This window comes from Semicossyphus pulcher, unplaced genomic scaffold (assembly GCF_022749685.1).
Source record: "Semicossyphus pulcher isolate SPU_LCO1_2020_fin unplaced genomic scaffold, fSemPul1.0.p SCAF_1, whole genome shotgun sequence".
Taxonomy (NCBI): domain Eukaryota; kingdom Metazoa; phylum Chordata; class Actinopteri; order Labriformes; family Labridae; genus Semicossyphus; species Semicossyphus pulcher.
In genome coordinates, this window is record NW_027211603.1 from 16432506 (window position 1) to 16452233 (window position 19728).

Here is a 19728-nt window from a genome sequence, read left to right on the forward strand (position 1 = left end):
GGACCCACAGAGTCCATATTTTCCTAACTGAGGAGGCAGTGAGGGGGAGTTGCCTTTCTTGTCTAATCTAAAGAAGGGATAGACAAGCAAGTAGGCTGACGAGAAAGATAGAGGAAAAAAGAACCAAACCAGTTAAATATCTAAAACACACAGATGCCTTCTACATACCACAGAAAGTTAACAAATAAGAGATTACTACACTGTTGAAAACATTACTCTTAAAACACGTAGAGAAGTGCCCTCCTCAACATGTAATGATGAAATAAGTAGAATCCTGCAGTAAGTCGCTTATGAACTACTATAAACTACTACAAATACATGTTGAAATAAAAGAGGCATATCTCTAAATTTGCTCTTATTTATGAGTCAAATGCAAAGCTGGAGTAATAATACTGGATATTCATTCCTTGTATATTTAGTTTGAGTGTTACATGTTTGTATATTCACATAAACTTGTGTAATGATGCCGTACCTTCTTCTAAATCTCTCTGAATTAATCATTAACACTAACCAAACCTCTGTAAAAAGACTAATCAGGCCCAGGTCGCAATATTGCCTGCTCTGGTATTTACTGCACACTTGTGACTTTGGTGTGGCCGCAGCGGCAAATCAGTGTGTGAGCAGTTTAAGCAGTTGAAGAGTAGCACATGTCATACCTATAGATTAGGTCCTCAGCCTCTTCCTTGTTGTTACAGTTTTAACACATCATTAATTTTTTTCTTTGCAGACAAAGTCGGTACATTTTGGATTTGTGTCAATATAGTTGTTAAAAAATATATTAAAAAGTGTCCTAAAACAATTTGTGCCCAATAAGTGTCAAAAATCTGAAAAAAACTATGTTAATAAAACATCACACAGATTATAAAATCATAACTAAAATATCAAGAGAATACTGTGATACTGTGCAATATTTATTTACATCATACTTGAACACATTTTATAATCAGCAATGATTTTAGCACAACAATTAACAATATTGCAGATATGTTGACCAGTTTTTAACCCTCAGACACTTCAAGTGCAGCAGACCTTTGTCTCTTTGTCTTAGGTTAGCAGGCCAGTTTTGAAAGCAGATCTTTGCTCACCCTGAAGCAGCCACACATGCATATCAGCTGTCAAAAGGAGTTTATGTTCAGGGTGAATGTTGCTCTCGATCAGGTTATCACTTAGAAGAAATACGGTGGTGTTCAAAGTGGAACATGATGCTTTATGTCTTGAAGCTGTTTCTTTTCTTTACACAAGAAGGCTTTCTGTTTGTCCATCAGAGCGATTCAGTGATTCCAAAAAAAGTGTCTCCTGAATAAGGATTAAGGGTGTCATATGTTTAATTCTAATTAAACAATTAATTGAAATTAGTTTTCTTTTTCAAACAACGAAATCAAAAGGACTGCAGAGTCCTCTAATATTCCTTTCTCTCTGTTTGACCCCTGCCTGTTTGCGCATGTCCAAAGGGAAAAAAAAACTCTTTAAAAAAAACACTTCAAAGAATTGACAGCTAGCGTAGTTTGGTCACGGTCGGAGTCGTACATGACAGGGGAACGACAGAAAAAAGCACAACTGAACTGGAAAATCCTCATTCTTCAGTGAAGTCACAAGTGTGGCGACATTTTGCCTTCCCCCAAGACTTGATAGTCCAACAATTATACTGTCAACGTATACAAAAATATTCCTGTTTTGGTCCCTAGAACGTAAAAGACAATAGTCAAACTAAACTGTTTACATGGCGAGTGAAAATGAATATCCCTGTACTATTCCTTTTACATGCAGCCGTACATACAGCCTCTGAAACTGTTGGGGAGTTGGTTTGTTTACAAAGCATAGACCTGACCATAAACATGCAAGAAGAATCGTGTCTGAAAATGCCATATTTATAAATCCTACTTCTGGATAGCTAAAGGGAATATGCTGTTTACGTGCTCTGCTTTAATGCTGCCCATGTTTGTGCTGCTTTCTTACTGTCATTAATGTGCTTTACATCATGGTCATTGTTTGAAACTTATTAAGGTTGACTTTAGGCTGCCAGCTTCACTCCTGGTTTACTACTACACACGTGGACTAGCCTTCTGGCTAAGTATGACATATTTACAGTAATGTTTTAGAATATTTACCATCACAGAGAAATAATCTAAGAATTAAAGACCTGTATGAAATTCATAATTTGGTCATATTCAGAGTAACAGTGCAAAATTAGTGCGCATATAAATGTGCTTAAAATGAAAGGTCAAATAGAACAGGAGAATTGTGACACCCCTAATTTCTAATATTAAATCTGTCAATGATGTAAAAGATTTTCATATTAGGCATGTCCTGTGATCACTCTGTCTATTCTTAGTCTAAAAGCCTGGAGCTTTTTTCTTCCAATCATCTTTGGATGATTTCTCACACTCCTCTGTGAAAAGCCCAAAGCACCTGCGAGATCTCACATCCAGCCCTTGTGTTTCTCTCCAGAGCAAGATGATTCTGAAGTAAGACATTAAATATTGAGTGTGGTGAATCTTGGCTGGCAGGAGTCTTTCCATTGGCAGATGAGAAGCGGCAGTTAAGGTGTCAGGAGCTCATAAGCAGGCTGTAAACGCTGGGTTACACTCTGCTGGGGTATTTCATAGCTCAAAGGGAGGATGACCTATTGAACTTTCATTTATAATTCTTAATAGGAAAATACATATGTTCCAATAACAATGAAAACAGGCTGTGTAAGGACAGATGCTGCTGACCTGCCCTAGAGGAAGCACTAGTAAACAATCTCATCTGTAGAAACATAAAAATGACTTATAACTAGCAGGGCATTTGGAGAGCATACATCTTCACCAAGGCCTGTAGTCTTGCTTGTTTCTGATCCCTTCTTATTGCATTAAGTCAGATCCGCTCTTATTCAGACTCCAGTTTTACAATGTGCTTGCATGCTGAACCCTTCCATCAAGTTGTGAAATAGTGAAAAATCAGGCCTGTAGTTTTTCTGTAATCCTGCTGACATATGGAAAAACTAACAGCACCTTAAACACGACCTCTTGGTGGAGGGGATAATAATTAGATTGGTTCTTTTTATATAACAGTCCAATTACAAACTTCTTCTCATCTCACTTTATTTACTGCCCAAAGCAGCACTGTATTCTTCCAATATGGTGCTTAAAATTAATACTAAAATACCAGAAACCGAGTCTTGAGCTTCATGTAATCATATAGCAGCCTCACAGTAAACCCTCCCTGTGTTAGCTTATCATATTCAGTTGTTGTTGAGACTGTGCCAGAGAGCTGTTGCTTCAACTCTTTGGCCTTTTTGAAGGCTAAATGTTGAGGTTGTGTATTGTTTGATTACAATATACTGAAAGCTTCAAATTCTAGTTGACCTTTAACCCCCTGTAGTCTGACCCTCCACTCTCCCATCACCCCTCCTGACAAAGTCAGTCCAGTGAGGATGAACGGGGAAACAAAACGTCTGACTGATACAGGAGGCTGTTGTTAATTTCCTTTTCCAGACCAACGCTCAATGTCGGGGTTTTTGTAAGGCCCTGATCATTGCTTAATTTTAACCACATGTTTATTGTTGTAACCATAATGACGAAGTTCCCTTGCCCTCAATAGTCTTTATACCTCAGAACATGATCCCTTTTGTTTCTAAACCTAACTAGAAAATGGCAAAAGTGGTTTTGCATCACTAAACATTCATTTTGCAAGAGTGAAATGTGATTTCTTTTAAGGACTGCCATTTCTTGCTTCACAGAAACCTAAAGATGTCAGATTGATTTTAATGCAGGAAAAGAAAAGCATAACATTCTCCAGTGTCTGGCCCTATTCTTGAAAAATGACTTAAACTATTGAGCAATATTGAAAAAATATTTCCTGATTCATTTCCTGTAAACTAGTGGATTAACTGACTAGTGGTTGCTCTTAAGGCACTTATTTATTTTCCAACCGTTGATTTGGTTTTAGATGAACGTTGGGTTTGGAAAAGTTTTGTTATGTTTCCAAATTTTTGGACCAGTTTTCTTTTTCCTCTCTTTCCATTTCCACGGTTTGAGACACCGTTCAGCCACAGTTACTTCATGGTTTCAAAACCTGTTCCAGGTTTAGGAACAGTGTTGTTTTTATGTACGTGACGAAACTGTCACACGACCTGTCATATCAGAAGGCCTCCTCATAGAGGCTCACACAGAGAGGTATGTCATGACCTTCAGAAATGTTGGTAAAAGTATTCAAGCAATCCATCCTACAGTCTTAGAGTTGTGGTATCTCAATATCCTGTGTTTTCATTTCTGTTTTCTGAGTCATCTGCTGCTTCCTTGGCAGACTGGCAGGGCTGGAATGAAATGGCCGCTTTCCTCTGCATCCTGTCATTGTTGGTATTCTTTTAGCTGTCTATATTAAAGTGACAACGAACGGTTGGGTACTGAGGAAGCTGTATGGTACGTCCGAGTGCAGGAGAAAGGATGACAGGTTAATGAATCAGAGGAATTCCCCAGTTCAAAGCCCCCATGTTCTTTCTTGTAAGGTGACTGCCCTTACCATTGTTGTCCTCACAAACACACACACCCCTGTAACTGGACAGAAGATGAGCTATGTAGAACTCATTCACACCTCATTTGTCATCATATCTCACAAACCAACACTGAGCATTGTATATGTTGTATTAGTTGTTAATGTTGATACTTACATGTCTTACTTTGGTGCCCCCATTGGTGGTATAAGAAAGAAGCTGTTTGCAGGCTGAAGCCCCCACAAACATCTGAACTGAAAACAAGTGACTGAAAGCTTTTGGGTGATCTGATCCCAATCTGATCCCAATCTCCACAAGCTTTTAGAGTGACCCCTTGTGATCAGACCTCACTCCACCACTCTATATGCACCTAAACCTGTACATCACCTCTGCTTTCAAAGACCAAACGTTTGTGAGCCTTGTCAAATGTAAAAATGGAAATCAAATACTTGGTGGTCCATCCACAACGGTCTGTTTGGCTTGTTGTGGCCTGTTCTTGCTTGGTAGTTTAATGTGACACTGTTGCTGAATTAACGAGTACTTCATGATTGGATCACTCAAGACGCATATTGATGCCAGGTGTAAACAGGGTGAAAAAGGGTGTCTCATTTTAGACAAATCGTACGTAGGTTAATTTAAAAGAAGACTTGTTGTACGCCGCCTGATTATTGATGCTGAAAATGTCGCACCCTTGAACGTGGAGGATAATTGCACACTAAAGAAGGCAAACTGAAACATTAGAGCTGAATTTTGACATTAAATCTGAATGGACAGAACAACTGATTTTATTTACTTGTTGACTAGACTAAAATTTGGTGGACCACAGCCCGGCTCTCTTTTGGTTGGGCTCATTGTTTTGCATTTTATACTTAATTTCCACGAAACACCCTGTTGTTTCATGTAATTCAGAGAGTAACACTAAGTTTTGAAACTAGCTTAACAGACTGTTTGAAGAGGATTAGTTATGAAACTTGAACCCTACATCAATAAATCTAGATGATGAGAGCTGGTCACAAATCTGCAAACTGCTCATGAAACCTTTAAAGCTTTCAGTAGCTGCTGGAGGTCTGCTCAGCTCCATTGAGTCTTGTTTAAAGTTACTCTTCTATAGTTTAATTTAACATCAACGGTCATGTTTGCTTCGTGCCGCCACACACAGAGGAATCTCTTGCCGCAGGACAAGTCCGGGCAAGTCAAGGTGAAAAGGATCTCAACTTCATAGTGCATACATTTATGTAGCTTAGGGTTTCCCCTTATGGCCCCCCTTTTTCCATTTGGGCTGTCAATGTTTAATTTTCTTGCCTCTTTGAAGTCAACATTTCAAAAGATAATAATGATAGTTCCTGTAAATAATTGTATTATGTAAATGTTCTCTTCTGATCAGCCATTTTATTAGCAGCAACGGTAATATGTTGTGTCAGAAATGTGTTGTCATGGTCGTCTGCTTCTCGCCACTCCTTCATGTCTCAGAGAGTAAGCGGAAGTTTCTTGGATGTGTTAAAAAATACGTCATCAACAGGATTAAAACGTTCATTTCTCACTGTCTCAGCAGGCCACAACCTGCTCGATCAGACATCGACTTTTTTTTCTCCCGACGCTTCTCCTTGATGTTATTCAAACAGCGTGCACCCTTAAGTAAATCTTGCATGAGTGCTGAGGGTTGTCTTTATCAAAGCAGTATTTTAGATGCACTTATACCTAGACGACCTACACAGTCACAAACAGGTTTTCTGGATGAGAGGCTGCTCACTTACAGAAAACAGAAATTAAAACTGCAGCTGCTGTTCGTATTGCTTCTGTTTTTTTGCAGCAATGGAGCAGGAGTTAACCCAAAATGTGTTTGATTTTCAGTAAGACAGTGAAACAAAAGGCCGGAGCAACATTTCCGATCCTGGTGTTCGCTGAATGGTGGCCCTTTTCCCAGTCTGGCTGTGGCTTTCCAGACTAATCAGTAAACACTCCAAATCCTTGATTAGACCCAACACCAAATCTTTTTAAGTAATCATAATCTGAAGGCATAAACTCCGTCTAGCTCTGGAAGGTCAGCTTGAAGGACACGTTGTCAGTTGTCTGGAAAACGGGAAGTTTTTGAGAAATGACACATGGGCAGTGAGGACAGAAAGACTAAACAGTATGAATAACATCTACTGTTTAATTTAGTGTTTTGTCAGACATGCTGCTTTTTTGTTAAGCGCTGTAATTTTTTTGAAATGTCTTCTCAGTTCCCAAATTGGCATCAGGTTTATAGGCCTTCGTTCTCGCTGTTCTGTTACACATTTCTGAGTGCCTCGAGGCTTAAACAGACCTTCACAACGTGCACTAAATGTTGACCCAATGCCTCTTTTTTATCTTTTTATTTCCACTTTCTTGTCAGTGAAGTCAACAGCTTCCCTCAGAAATCATTCGTCAAGGTTTCCTCTTTGTTTCAAACTATTTCTTATTCATGTTCACCGTGATTGTAGGTCGACTACTATGCGCTGTACAAACAGTGATAGACTGTGGTTGAGTTTAAAAAAAAGACTACTTAGGTATTTTGGGGGGAAAGTTGCTGAATTTCTCCCTGGTGTCATCAGTACAGGAATTACAAAACACTTAATCTGAAACAGGAAAAAACGGCTGACTTTCTCTAAAGCATCTTCTTTCTTTCTACTGCTTTTCACTGTGCAATGTATTTGAGATTAGCCTTAAAAACATGCTTCCTGAATGTTAATGTAATTTACAGATCTCTTGCTCTATATGTTTTATGTTCAACGTAAAGAAACATCTTGTCAACCTCTTGTGGTTTGTCACATATGCAAGACACAGACCTGATACGTGACACATTTTGCAGACTAAGAGCAGTTTATGAGATGAGTTCTGCTTTGATTCCTTTCCCAGGTTCAGACTCGGTGTGGTAAGGGTGGCAGCTGGGTGATGTGACACTTTCTGTGAGTGTATGTGTGTGGTGTTGCTAAAGGTTCTTCCTGTTGCATCAGCACAGTTTTCCTGTGAGCCAGATAGAAACGCCTGCGTTGGCACAGCAAATTTTTTGTTGAACAGTTTTATTATGCTATAGGTTGTTAATTTGTGTGTGTGTTTGTGTGTGTGTGTGTGTCTGTGTGTGTGCGTCAGAAGAAAACTAATTTCCCTGGAAGCCAAGTGAAATCTGGCTTACGTGGAACACTGCAGTGTATTCCCGTATCTGTAACTAAGTGTGGCATTTTTTGGTGAGTGTGCATGTGTGTGAGCTTGCGTGTGTGTGTGTGTGTGTGTGTGTTGTCCTCTGTAAATAGTTTGAATTCCTCTGCTTTCCGAAGTCCCGCTTTCATGTTAAGCTCGGTGTCTTTTTCTTCCTTTCAAGCACACTGGTAAACACAGAGCCAAAGGTGGAGCCAGAATTCAACAATAACTTTCCCAGTTGTATTCAATCCCAAATAAGACACATAGTTTCCCTACACTGCTAACAGCTCACTTTGTTTTCAGACTGTAAATGGGTGGTTTGACCCTCACAGGCGCCTCAGTGGGCTGTTGTGTAAAGTCAGGATCGTGGTGGGTGTTTGTTGAAAGCAAGTCATGTAAACTGATGCCTGGAGGTCGTTGCTGGTCACTTCAGGATTAGCTGCTCTGAAAGAGCTACATGTGTGAGACAAATGATTCAGTCTGATCTGAAGCTGGGCCGACCTTCACTTTTAAAAAGACTGTGTAGAAGGAATATAGTGTGAGACTTTTCAAAAAGCTATCCAAACTCAAAGATTAATTAGATATCTGAATAGCCGAAATAGAAAATGTTTACCCTTCTGGCCAAAGCGGAAACAACTACTTTCCTTTCTTGCTGGTGTTGTTATATTTGGAAATTACGTCATTAAAGCTGCAGCAAAAAAGGACATCAACAGCAGCCTCTACTTTTAGTACAGTAAGATCAGCACAAGGCGGTCAAGGCCTGAAAGATGCCCAAGGTAGAAACTTTGGCTAATGGTCAATTTAATTTCATGCAATCTCATGTAAGTCCAAAAACACAACAGCTCTGGATATCATTACACACACTTGTGATAATTCCCACTTCCTGTTTACTCTCTTCATTTTCCAAACTGTTTCCCTCATGAATCAAATGATGACAATGTGCGGTTGTGATATGGTCCTGTAGCTTCTTTGACAGCAAAGTATTTTATCAATGAAACGATAATTGCTCCTCTCGTGGAGGCCACCGTCGTGTAGTTGGCTGAAGAGTTCACACTGTAGGATTCTTCTTTGAGTCATCATGTCAGGTGTAATCACACTGATTGACAGGCTGTGCTGTCAAAACGAAAGCTGTGCAACTTGTTTCTCTCTGACATTATGTTCAGCTCCTGTATTCGTGGAGTTTAATTGATACTAAAATTCTTGCTTTTTAGCCAACAGTTGTTATCTGTTTTGACCTGCAGTAAAAAGATATAAACGCTCACCAGGCACCTCAGGTGATCTGAGTTGAATATGACTCATAACTTGTGACTATGATGGTGATGAAATTTTGCCACTTATATTGATTACCGCAATTGCTAACAGCTCATGATAAGTGTTCCCCACTCAGGTTCCAATAATGCAGCCTTAAATAATGACTCATCACGATGAAATGCATGAACTAAAATGGTTTTGTAAAGCAGCCAATAGTGCCCCCTGTTTCCGTGTGTCCTCTTGAATCAGCGTTGGATGATTTGAAACAGCACATAAATAATGTTTTCGTTAGAAGACATCAAAAGAGCCCAGGGATGAATAGTTGGCTTATTTCAGTGGACAAATGTTTCTCTGTTCATCACTGCTGTTACCAGTTGTTGGTACCAATGAGTTTCTTCCATGTGGCCTTTTCCTTTTTCCCCGTCATTGACAAAATTGTTTTTGACCTCGAAAGTGACATCTACTGGATGTTACACTTCATTAAACAGACTCCCTCTTAACCCTCCCGTCCATTCATGCATACGTTGTGCTTTAAAGCCACACATGCAGTTTGTTTAATTCTTTACACCCTTGTCCAGCTTAGAAATGGTATGCCTGACTAAAACTCTTGCAATCTAACAACATACCTTCAATAAATTCCACGTTTATAATGGTTGTAATGTTCACTTCTAAAATTGACTCAACTATTTGACCATTTCCGAGGCTGCAGTTGATGTGGCTGCTGAATTGTATTGTTATAGAGGTGCTTATAATACACACTCACATGCCACTTTATTAGGCACACCTTGCTACCACCGGGTTGGTTTGCCGTCAGAACTCCCGCGAATTGTAGCCTCAGTTTCCTGTTCTTAGCTGACAGGAGGGGCACCCGGTGGGGTCTTCTGCTGCTGCAGCCCATCTGCTTCAAGGTTCGACGTGTTCGACAGAGATGCTCTTCTGCATACCTCGGTTGTAACGAGTGGTTATTTGAGTTACTGCCTTTCTATCAGCTCAAACTAGTCGGACCATTCTCCTCTGACCTCTGCCATCAACGAGGCATTTTCGCCCAGAGATCTGCCACTCACTGGATATTTTCTCTTTTTCCGACTATTCTCTGTAAACTCTAGAGATGCTTGTGCGTGAAAATCCCAGTAGATTAGCAGTTTCTGAAATTCTCAAACCAGCCTGTCTGGCAACAACAACCATGCCACGTTCCAAGTTACTTAAATCACCTTTCTTCCCGATTCTGACGCTCGGTTTGAACTTCAGCAGATCGTCTTCACCATGTCTCCATGCCTAAATGCATTGAGTTGCTGCCCTGTGATTGGCTGATTAGATATTTGCATTAACAAGCAGGAACTCCGACTTTGAATGACGGTCCAGAGCAATTTTTCTAGTCGGAGGTCAGAAAAACTTGACTTCCTCGTCTTTATTAATCTAGACATGAGGAGCAGCTCCATTAAGACACTATGCTCACCTGTAAGTCACTTAATGCAGCATTTAAGACCAGAAACATACATCCCAATATAAAGCATTTAAAATGCCAAGCTATATCTACCACATGTGATATATATATTTAAGAGTTGAAAAAAATCATAATCAAATATCTGCCAATATTAATAATTGAACATAGAAAACATTGATGATGAGGGCCCCAGAAAAGTGAGCAGAGCAGGACATTTTGCAGTTGAATTATGAACTTGTCAGTGCCCTGAAAATAAATTTTCTTGGCCAAATACACAAACGTGTATCATCTTGCTTCTTTTTTTTTTATAGCAAAAGTACTTAATAGTCTAACCTCTGGGCATCCAGCTACCTTAAAGCTCCTGTGAGGAGTTTTTCACTGGTTATGAAACAGACTGAAATGAATTCTGTTTACTCTCTATGACCTACAAAAGCAAACCAGACCATCAGTGACAAGAGTGATTATTTCTATATAGTTTACTTTTAATGCCTGAAACTGCTGGCGGGGGGTTCAGTTAATCAAAACAATGAACTGTAGTTAATTTAAACGATTAACTGTATGCTGCCTTTGTTTACATTTAACTCTTAAAGAAAGCAGGATGAGTTTTTTTGTTAAAAGCCACCACTAAAGCATGTACAGGATAAAATCAGCAAAGAGATGAGAGGTACAGCTTTGTCCACAGGGGGCGCCAAAATCAACACAAGCTGAAAGTTCCTCACAGTAGCTTTAATGAATTTCAACATGAATCTCTAATTTCAATATCTGTGTTATTATAAGTGTTATGTCATTAAATTACTACTTTAAAAAAGTAATTGATATTTTACAATTACTAAACAAGTTGATTTTGTACCTGATTTTCTCTGAATGTTGAACTGGAGTTGTGATATATCATACACTAATTCTTAGATTAGGAAGTGTCATGTATGAGCTATGCTTTGGATAACATACTACTACTTTACTATACATGATAGAAAGGGTTATATTCAGAGAATTGGTGTTATTCCTAGTAGCTAACAAACAATATAATATGCGGTGACATGAAAGCAGCTGGATTCAGCCTTTTGGCACTCTGTTGTAATGTTGTTCTTGTAACATCCTGCATTGTTAGTGCCCATTTCTTCATTTGTATTTGTGTAATGCTGTTTGATTTTCTACTTTTCTCACGAGAGACGCAAACGCTGAAAAGACTTGTCCCCTGATCTTTGTTGCTATGGAGTCGCTGGCAGCCTTCATGTAGGCTTGGCTGTAAACATTTCAGGGTTGTTGTACATGGTTTGCTGCAGGTTCCAGCCCCTTCTCTGGTTTCCTTCACTGCTTGGAAAAATGTCAGAATGATCTTTCAAGGTGAGACGATTCTGAACCGTCTTATCACTATTTATTTCTATTGTCATCCACCATCCAAGTTCAGTAAATGCACCTTGGGCCACTCATGAGTTTTTCAGCATAAGTAGGTTATTCGATTGCTTCATTTCTGCTCGACAGGATTCCACATGACAATACCACCAACCTGTTGAGCAAGTTGAAGTACAGAAAAGGGTCTGGGAGCACAGTAAACAAGACAGAGAGAGGCAGAGAGGTAGGTAGAGTGGAGGAGGGGGACAGAAGGGGAGTTAAATCAGTCACTCAGCCAAAAAACCAGTGCCACGCCCCAGGTGCCAGGGCTAGTAAGAGCAAGCAGCAGGAATGTGAGGGAAATGAATGGGAGTGTAAGTCCTGCCATTCACATGGTGAGTGCTCTCTTTTTTCACCTTTAGCCTGCACTACTTACCATATAAACATATCACACAGCATGCCGAGGCTTTGAGGGCCAGAATATTTTACAGTTGGCTCCAAAAATATCTAATTTATGCAAGATTACTCACATGATATTTTTAAGTGTTTCTGTTTTGTTGTTTATCCGTCTGTTTACATTGAACTTGGGCTGGAATATATATAGTGTTAGCATGAGTAGATGTGACCAAACTGACTACATGTGCATGGTGTCTGTCTGTGGAAACCTTCTGGTTAGGCTTTAATCTGTTATTATGATGATCACAGGCAGACAGAAAATGAAAGTTTTTCCTCAGTGGTCAGTGGTCTGCACAACACGACTGCAGTCTTAAGTTAAAATCAAAACATCACGTTGTGGGTGAGTCAGGACGGCTTATTTCCCAGCTAACAAAGCGGACCTTTTTTTGTTTCAAATTGTCTCCTGTGTGAAAGAAACAGTGTCTTGTCCCGGGTAAATAAAGAATCGCACCCTGTCTGCTTACGAGGAAACAAATTTGCTGCAAAATTGGAATTTTTTTTTCAGTCTTTAAAAGCACCAAGGGACTCTGGAAACACTTTGAACAGGCCAGCTAGTGATTCGAGTCTGCTGCTCCGAGAGAAGAGTACATATTTTCTGTCTGTGCGGTTGGCAATCTGTTTACTGGAAGGGTTGCTCACCCCGAGCACATGTTGCTGCATGTGCAGTCGGTCCGTGAGCCCCGAGAAGACTGTAGAGTTAAAGTGTAAATGCAGGGGCAGAGAAAGTGTTTTTGTGGAGGCGGTAGGGGGGCGTTTGTGTGCATGTGCACGCATGAGTGTCTGTGATTTTGTTTGGAGAACTCAGCAAATAAGCAGCAAAACCACACTAGAATCCTGTGTGTATGTGTGGTTCATTGTGAGTTATATGAGTTTGCTGAGTCCAGATTTAAGCTCCCTTTCTGGGAACCAGCATTCCCTGCTCGTCTAAAGCGAGCTGTAAGAGACCGGAGGGCTTTGGGAATGAAGAGGCATGGGCTGGTTTCAGTATGTCCCAGGTTTGTCTATTGTACACAGCGAGTGGTAACAATGGGAGGGTTAAGTATCTGATATACACACCGAACCCTGGGACTCAGCTGCAAGTAATTAAAGCTGGCAGTTGGCAGAGAAGAGAGTCAGGCGACTGTAATGGCCGCTCTAAGTTCATACCATAATATTTGGATGATGAATCAGGCTGCTAGTAAAAGTGGTGTCATGCTGTTGACCCAAGGCTTTCTCCCTTCCCCATGTCCTGTCGGCCCCGAGGGAGGCACAGAGAGGAGAGAAAAAGGCTTTGTACCATCCTGATGCCTGTTTGTGACGGGACTTGCTGTTTATTTGGCATGCTACAGCTTTTGCTTTTACCTCCATAGTCCAGTCATTTTGTGTTGTTTTTCCATGTGGTTTGGTCCCCCTCAGGGTGTATTCATAGCCCTGAGTTACTGCCCTTTAATGATGAGGCCAACAGGAGAAGATGTAGCATGAATATTATCTTTACGCCTCCTTTTTTAAAGGAAAAAGTAAACAGAACTGTCACACCTGGTGTAACTGATGGTATCTCATTATCGATGAGCTTGAACAATGAATCGATTATTACAATAGTTGCGGATTCATTTTATGGCGATCAATGAATCTGCTTATTGTTGCTGTCCCAGAGTCTGTTAGAAGTGTTGCAGTGTACTACGGCACATGTGCACAGCCACTACAAAGGCTGTAAAATATCTGATAAACTGCCTCAGGTGATGTCACTCAAGTCAGCTTGACCTCCCAAACTCGTTTCTCATTTTTGCTCGAGGCTAGCAGCTGGAAATGTAGCCTACTTCCGCTGCTACTAGCAAAACACACCCAGATCGCCTACGAAACAGTTTTACTTCGGGATTGTGGGTAATGTAGGCACAAGGTTCTAAGATCCCTCGTTCTGCTTCAGAAATGTGTTCTTTGTAACTGTCCACCGTTGTGCTTGTCTGGTAATGTCATAGTGTAATGAGTCAAAGCTAAATCAGGAGACGACACTGTTAAGAGTTTCACCACAGTGCAACAAAAGGTAGTTGTTGTTTTTACTTTTATAACGAATCTTTCCAAATAACTTAAAAGTCAAAATCAGCCTCTCGAACAAAGTCATGGACAGTTTTGTATCCGTCTTGGTTTTGAGCCTTAAAAAAACATTCACTGTGCTTTTGTTTCCTCAAACCAATGCCATCTTCATGGAGAGTTCTGGCAACAGTTTGGAAAGATTCATGCCTACGCGCAGCCAGCGGCGGAGTTTGGCAGTAACAAAAAAAGGCACACGCCTGTTTTGCATCTGAACTTAGGCTGAATCTGTTGTGTTTACTTAGGAATACTTCTGTATTGTGGGTATTTCCTTGTCATTTATCTTGTGTTGCCAACCAGGGTCAGGGATATGTTCGCACAGTTGCGTAAGAGTTGTTAGAGTGCAACACATTATACTGTAATTATAACATCCACGTACGGCTAATTTGATAGGGAAATGATTTCTGAGAAAAGCATGAGTCAAAACGTCAGTCACTGAGCTCGTAAATCATGAATCTCATTTTTACCAACGAAAGCTGTTGAGTTCCTGTCATCTTATTATATTTCTTTCCCCCTTTCTCTCTCAACAGAATCAGCGTATGACCTTCTTCCCAGAGAGCTACAGTCGCCTTCCTGCACTCGACCGAACCCAAAAGTCATGAGTCAAAAGAGCGGCGGAGAGGCCGGGCCTCCCCCTTCAGCTGCTGTAGCGTCAGGTAGGATCCTGCTCCTCTTACAGTAACTTTATTTCTTCTCTGCGAGCAGGACTGATCACGCCCCATCCCCGACAGCAAAAATCATATAACTGTCTGCTCAGGGATGCACGATTTATACATCGACGCAAATAAATTATCAGCCGACTCAGTTCTTTAATGACTAAAGCACAAAATAGGTTTAATCATGAATAAAATTCAACAGTTTTCTGACAAATTCTGCATCAATGAAGTCATAAGGCCCTGAGGGCCAATATGCACCTATATAATACATTTCTGTTTATCTCCACCATAGTGCAGAAAAAGATGCTTAAGTAAACAAGAAATAAAGCTGTCAGATAATTTGTCCTGCAGAGTTTGCTCTGACTTTATGTTAACAATGATGTCACACAAAGGAAGTATGAAAGGGGCTCAAACAGTACACGTTCTGCAGGGGCTTCAAGAGCTGTTAAATCTTTGCTCTCTACATCTCAGCCTGTCTCACCCTCACTATGTGCATAAACTACAGGTCATCCCCCCTTTTTAAAAGTAGAGAAATGTGAACTACTGGTTAAGATCTCTAATTGGTATTGGCCATTAGAGTAATTATCGGTTATCTGTATCAGCTGAGCAAATCCTGTACCTGTAGGAAAACAAACACCTGAATACGTCAGAAGAGCCTGTCTCCCACATTAATACAAAACAAAACAAAACTACTTAACAAGCAAGTTATGTCATTAGAGTTAAATAAACTGTAACTGCTGTCAGACTGCGGAATACCCAGTTGAGGGGATGGTTGTATTTAAAGTGATAATCTCGAAGATTTTCATGTAAATAAATGTCTGTTAAGTCTCTATCTATCGCCGAATGAGGTAACACAGTGGTGACTGAGCACTGATGAAAGCCTTTGCATTTGCAGTATATAGTATTATTACAGACTGGGTGTCTGGTGCAAACTTCGCGGAAAAATTCACAAGCGGCGCCCAGTTAGTGACGCGTTTTCCATCGGCCAGCAGTGGTTGGTCTGCAAGAGAGGATAGGCGGAGCTAAGCGGCTGCTTTTCTGGTCTCTGCAAGTGTTGCGAGTAAACAGTAATCTACTATGGCTGAACAAACAAAGAAAAGATTGATGACAACTTCAAAAATAGGTGAAAATCCAAAGACAAAGAAACAAATTCGACGTTAAGATGAAGGCAAACAGTCTAAAAAGGAAAACGACCGTCAGCGAGTTACAACCAGAGGTAACCGTGGACGTCACACATGCGACACTTGGGACATCTGGGTGCATGTCCTCCCAAAATTACCGTTTATCGCCATGGGTGCTGCCAAAGAGAACGAAACTGAGATCTTCGAGATTATAGCTTTAATACTTATACAGTAATCTAATGTGTATCTAGTCTCTGACAGCAACAAAATGTTCATGTTCATTAGATTATATCCGAGCCCTCAGCATTTTTCTGAAGTAATTTTGTGAAACAAAATATCAAATAGGTTTATGGTTTAAAGTCTACATATTAAGTCTGAGAGAGCCGAACAAAGCCTATTATGTCACAGTGTTGCATTCTCAGCACAGAACACTTTGCTGTTTTAAGAGGCTTCTTTCACTTTTTTAGAGAATTAGGAGGCTTTGAGCGGCTCTAATCTTGTTTTGACCATTTTTACTTCCAGCAGGGTTGGATAAGCTTGTGTACTTTTCCTTTATTATTTATGACTTTTTTATACAGGTAATAATATCAACGTGATCGTTGTGCTGGCTGTATGGTCGGATTGAAAAAGTCCAACTTTTCAAAACATTTTGGTTTGGTGAACTTTAGACAAACCACAGATGTTTGGAAGGACGTGTGACGATTACACAGCACTTAGTTTAAAAGGATCTTTGGAAATAGTTACCATTACACTGAAATGTGCAGTTGGATTTCTGCTGCGTCAGGCTCATTACAATTTCTTTCCTCTGAGTCGGGACGGCTTAACCACTCTCACAACTAAATAATTATGTAAGAGAAAATATGAGCCATTAATTCCTGCAAAAGTAAAAGAACTACATCCCCCAAACATTTTTCATGGGTCTTACATACATGCAAACATGGTTTCCTTTTTCCTGCCAGGGTCTGCAAGTCACTGCTGAAACATCTGCAATGAATTCAGTCCAAGCTAATTACAGGTGCACAGATAATGTTTTAAAAAGCATTTATTTAAGCAAATTGCTGATAAAGTCCTGATTAACTCTCAAATATTCCCAAAGTGCCCTAAGAAAGATGGTTAAATTATACAGAGATTGGTCAATAGTTGGAGACTATTCAAGACTTTGCTTCACTGTAGTTGTTTTTTCTGCTCCTCATTGAAGCGTCAAGGCTTTAGAGTGAGTTTCAGTAAATCCAGGAGTCTGTTGCCTTCGGACTTCAGTGCTCCGTTACAGCCACGTGCAGGTGAAGTATATTTCACTTTAAAGTTAAATTGAAACTGCCAATAACATAATCTGGCTTCTTATTCCTTTGTTTATTTTTTCAGGAAGGTGCTTTTTTTTCAAAGACACAATGGCCTCACTTTTATTTGCAGTGTTTAGCGGAACAGTCATGTTAAGGTTTTATTTCTTTTGCAGCATGTTTTTGCTGATTGAAATACTTTATATGGCACTCATGTTTTATAATAGAGGGTAAACCACCACCTCTCAACATCAGTAATGTTCAAATCAGACAGGATTCCTGGAAAGATTTGAGTTGCTGTTGTATGTTTTTTTTTGTTCTTTTTTTATCACATAGGTCTTTGTGTTTATCTCAAAATGATACTACCGCCATACTTTTTATTTGCCTCCTTTTCTTTCTGACTGTGTGTTTTGCAAACTAATGAGTCACCAAATAATTCAGAGAGTCAACAGCAAATCTTACTCCTTTTTACGATCTGAAACTTAACCCGACTTTTCCCCCCTCATCATCTAGTTCTTTGTAACTATTTGAATGCTTTTGAAATTTCAGTGTATTTCAGCATGCTGGAGCAACATTTTCTGACAAACAAAATAACTTGTGTTATTATTTTTTATTGAACAATCTGAATAATTTTAACTGTGCAGCTCTTATTGCTCATTCGCTGTCTTATTTTTATATTCCAGGAAGTTCCCTCTGAAGCAGGGAGTGTCTGCATATAAAATGGTCTGCAGTTCTCTGCTTCATAGGTCAGAAGCTTGTTTATTTTGTCTCTGTGGCTACGCTCAGTCCCAACCAAATGAACTTTTGTAGCCAAAAAAAACAACAACTGAAAATTAGAGCTCCGATAATTGGCATGCATCATACTGCGCATATGACTTTTTTTAAATTCCCCTCTCAATTGCATCATTTTAGCATATTTTTCACTGCCTTTGTCAGGTGAACATAAACACAGTGCTTATAATGATAATAAACTCATTCTGTTTTTTTTAAATCACAAAAAGTTTACCTCTTTTTCTTTTTTTTAAATACAGGGGACTGCTCTCCTCTCATCTCTTCTTTGGCCCCTTTTTAGTCACACCTATACTGCTCTTAACATATTGTGCATTTACAAATCTTCAGATACTATCAGCTCCAGAGACATACACACGTAGGATCCAACCAAAAGGGGGAACTTTTAATTGGATGAATAAAAAAAAAAAACAAAGCTAAAAAAAAAAGACAAAACAAACTAAAAAGCAAAATCATGAACAAATTTTGCTGCTTAAATGGGACTGCTAGCCAACACTGGTTGGGATGCCTTTATTCACTTTGTAATTATTTGCACTATAGATGCCATGTCCTCTTCTATGACCATGGAAGGCCCCCGCAGTGCTTTTTCCACCTCTTCCAGCTCCGCCATTCATTCCAGTGCTTCAGCCAGTGACCAGAACCCGGCTCACTGCGGTAATGTCGACCCAGAGGACGCCCGGAGTGGCAGAGCGGGACCAGAGGCTGTCGGGGCTGAAGGTGGGAATAGTAACTGCAGGGGTACCAGTGAGATGACTCCATCTAAGCGTTGCACCGTACTGAACATCTCTCCGCCTCCACAAGACCTGTTTGATGAGAGCCAGATGTCCTGCCAGGGTGAAGCATCCCTGGACTCAGAGCAGAGTAACAGCATCTGGATGGACGACTCTCTGTCCAACTTCAGCATCATGAGCTCTGTCTCTTACAACGACAACACAGAGGTGCCACGAAAGTCTCGAAAGCGGACCCCTCGCCAGAGGCCAGGTCCCAAGTCTGTGCCTGCAGGGGAGGCCAGCATGGACGTGTTTGATGCAGACAGCGCTAAAGGTCCACACTTTGTCCTCTCGCAGCTAGGACCTGACAGCAAGACTGGACCAAAAGGAAGGTTTGTGTAAACCTTAGAGGGAGTTTGTGTACTTTAAGATTGACCTGTTACATTTTAATGGATGGGTCAAGTTCCTGTCATGCCACTTTACTTTCAATAAAGTTATGAAAGGAGGTTATGGTTATGTACAGATGGGTTAAGAATGAACAAGTAACACCATTAGGTGCTTTATTCACATGTTAAGCATCACAAGCTTTAAGGTTAGGCGTCAGAAGCTAAACTAGAACTATACAGCTCCAAGATATTCTTATGTCCTAAACATCTACTGTCTGTTACCTATCAATGATTTAATTAAACAACGACTTTTCTTATTGTCGGAAGTTGTTAATTGAGTCATAAATAGAATTTAATATTCTCTGGTAGCTCAACAGTTAACTTCGTATGCAGGTGCACAGACTCTATTCTGCGTGACCATTGTCTTAAAGGCGCTTCTGCTCCTAATCTCATACAGCACTCATCCGAACTGTCAGAATAAGTGTTATTAGGAAATGACACATTGTATAAAAGATGGAAATCTTCAACCATCTACTCCGGCTCTAAATTTCCCACCACACTTTGAATGAAGAAGAGCGGTCACATCAGAGGGGAGGGAGGGGCAGG

General features: G+C 40.2%; 1 protein-coding gene across 1 annotated transcript in view; it reads left to right on the forward strand.

Annotated features, from left to right (window-relative positions):
- The window catches only part of nfat5b (nuclear factor of activated T cells 5b), a 36030-nt gene that overhangs the window by 3732 nt on the left and 12570 nt on the right, over positions 1-19728 (forward strand). Inside the window, exons 2-3 of the mRNA XM_069657603.1 lie at positions 14714-14839; positions 18567-19128. Of these exons, the coding sequence (XP_069513704.1) occupies positions 14714-14839; positions 18567-19128 (688 nt within the window). The remainder of the gene's footprint in view (positions 1-14713; positions 14840-18566; positions 19129-19728) is intronic.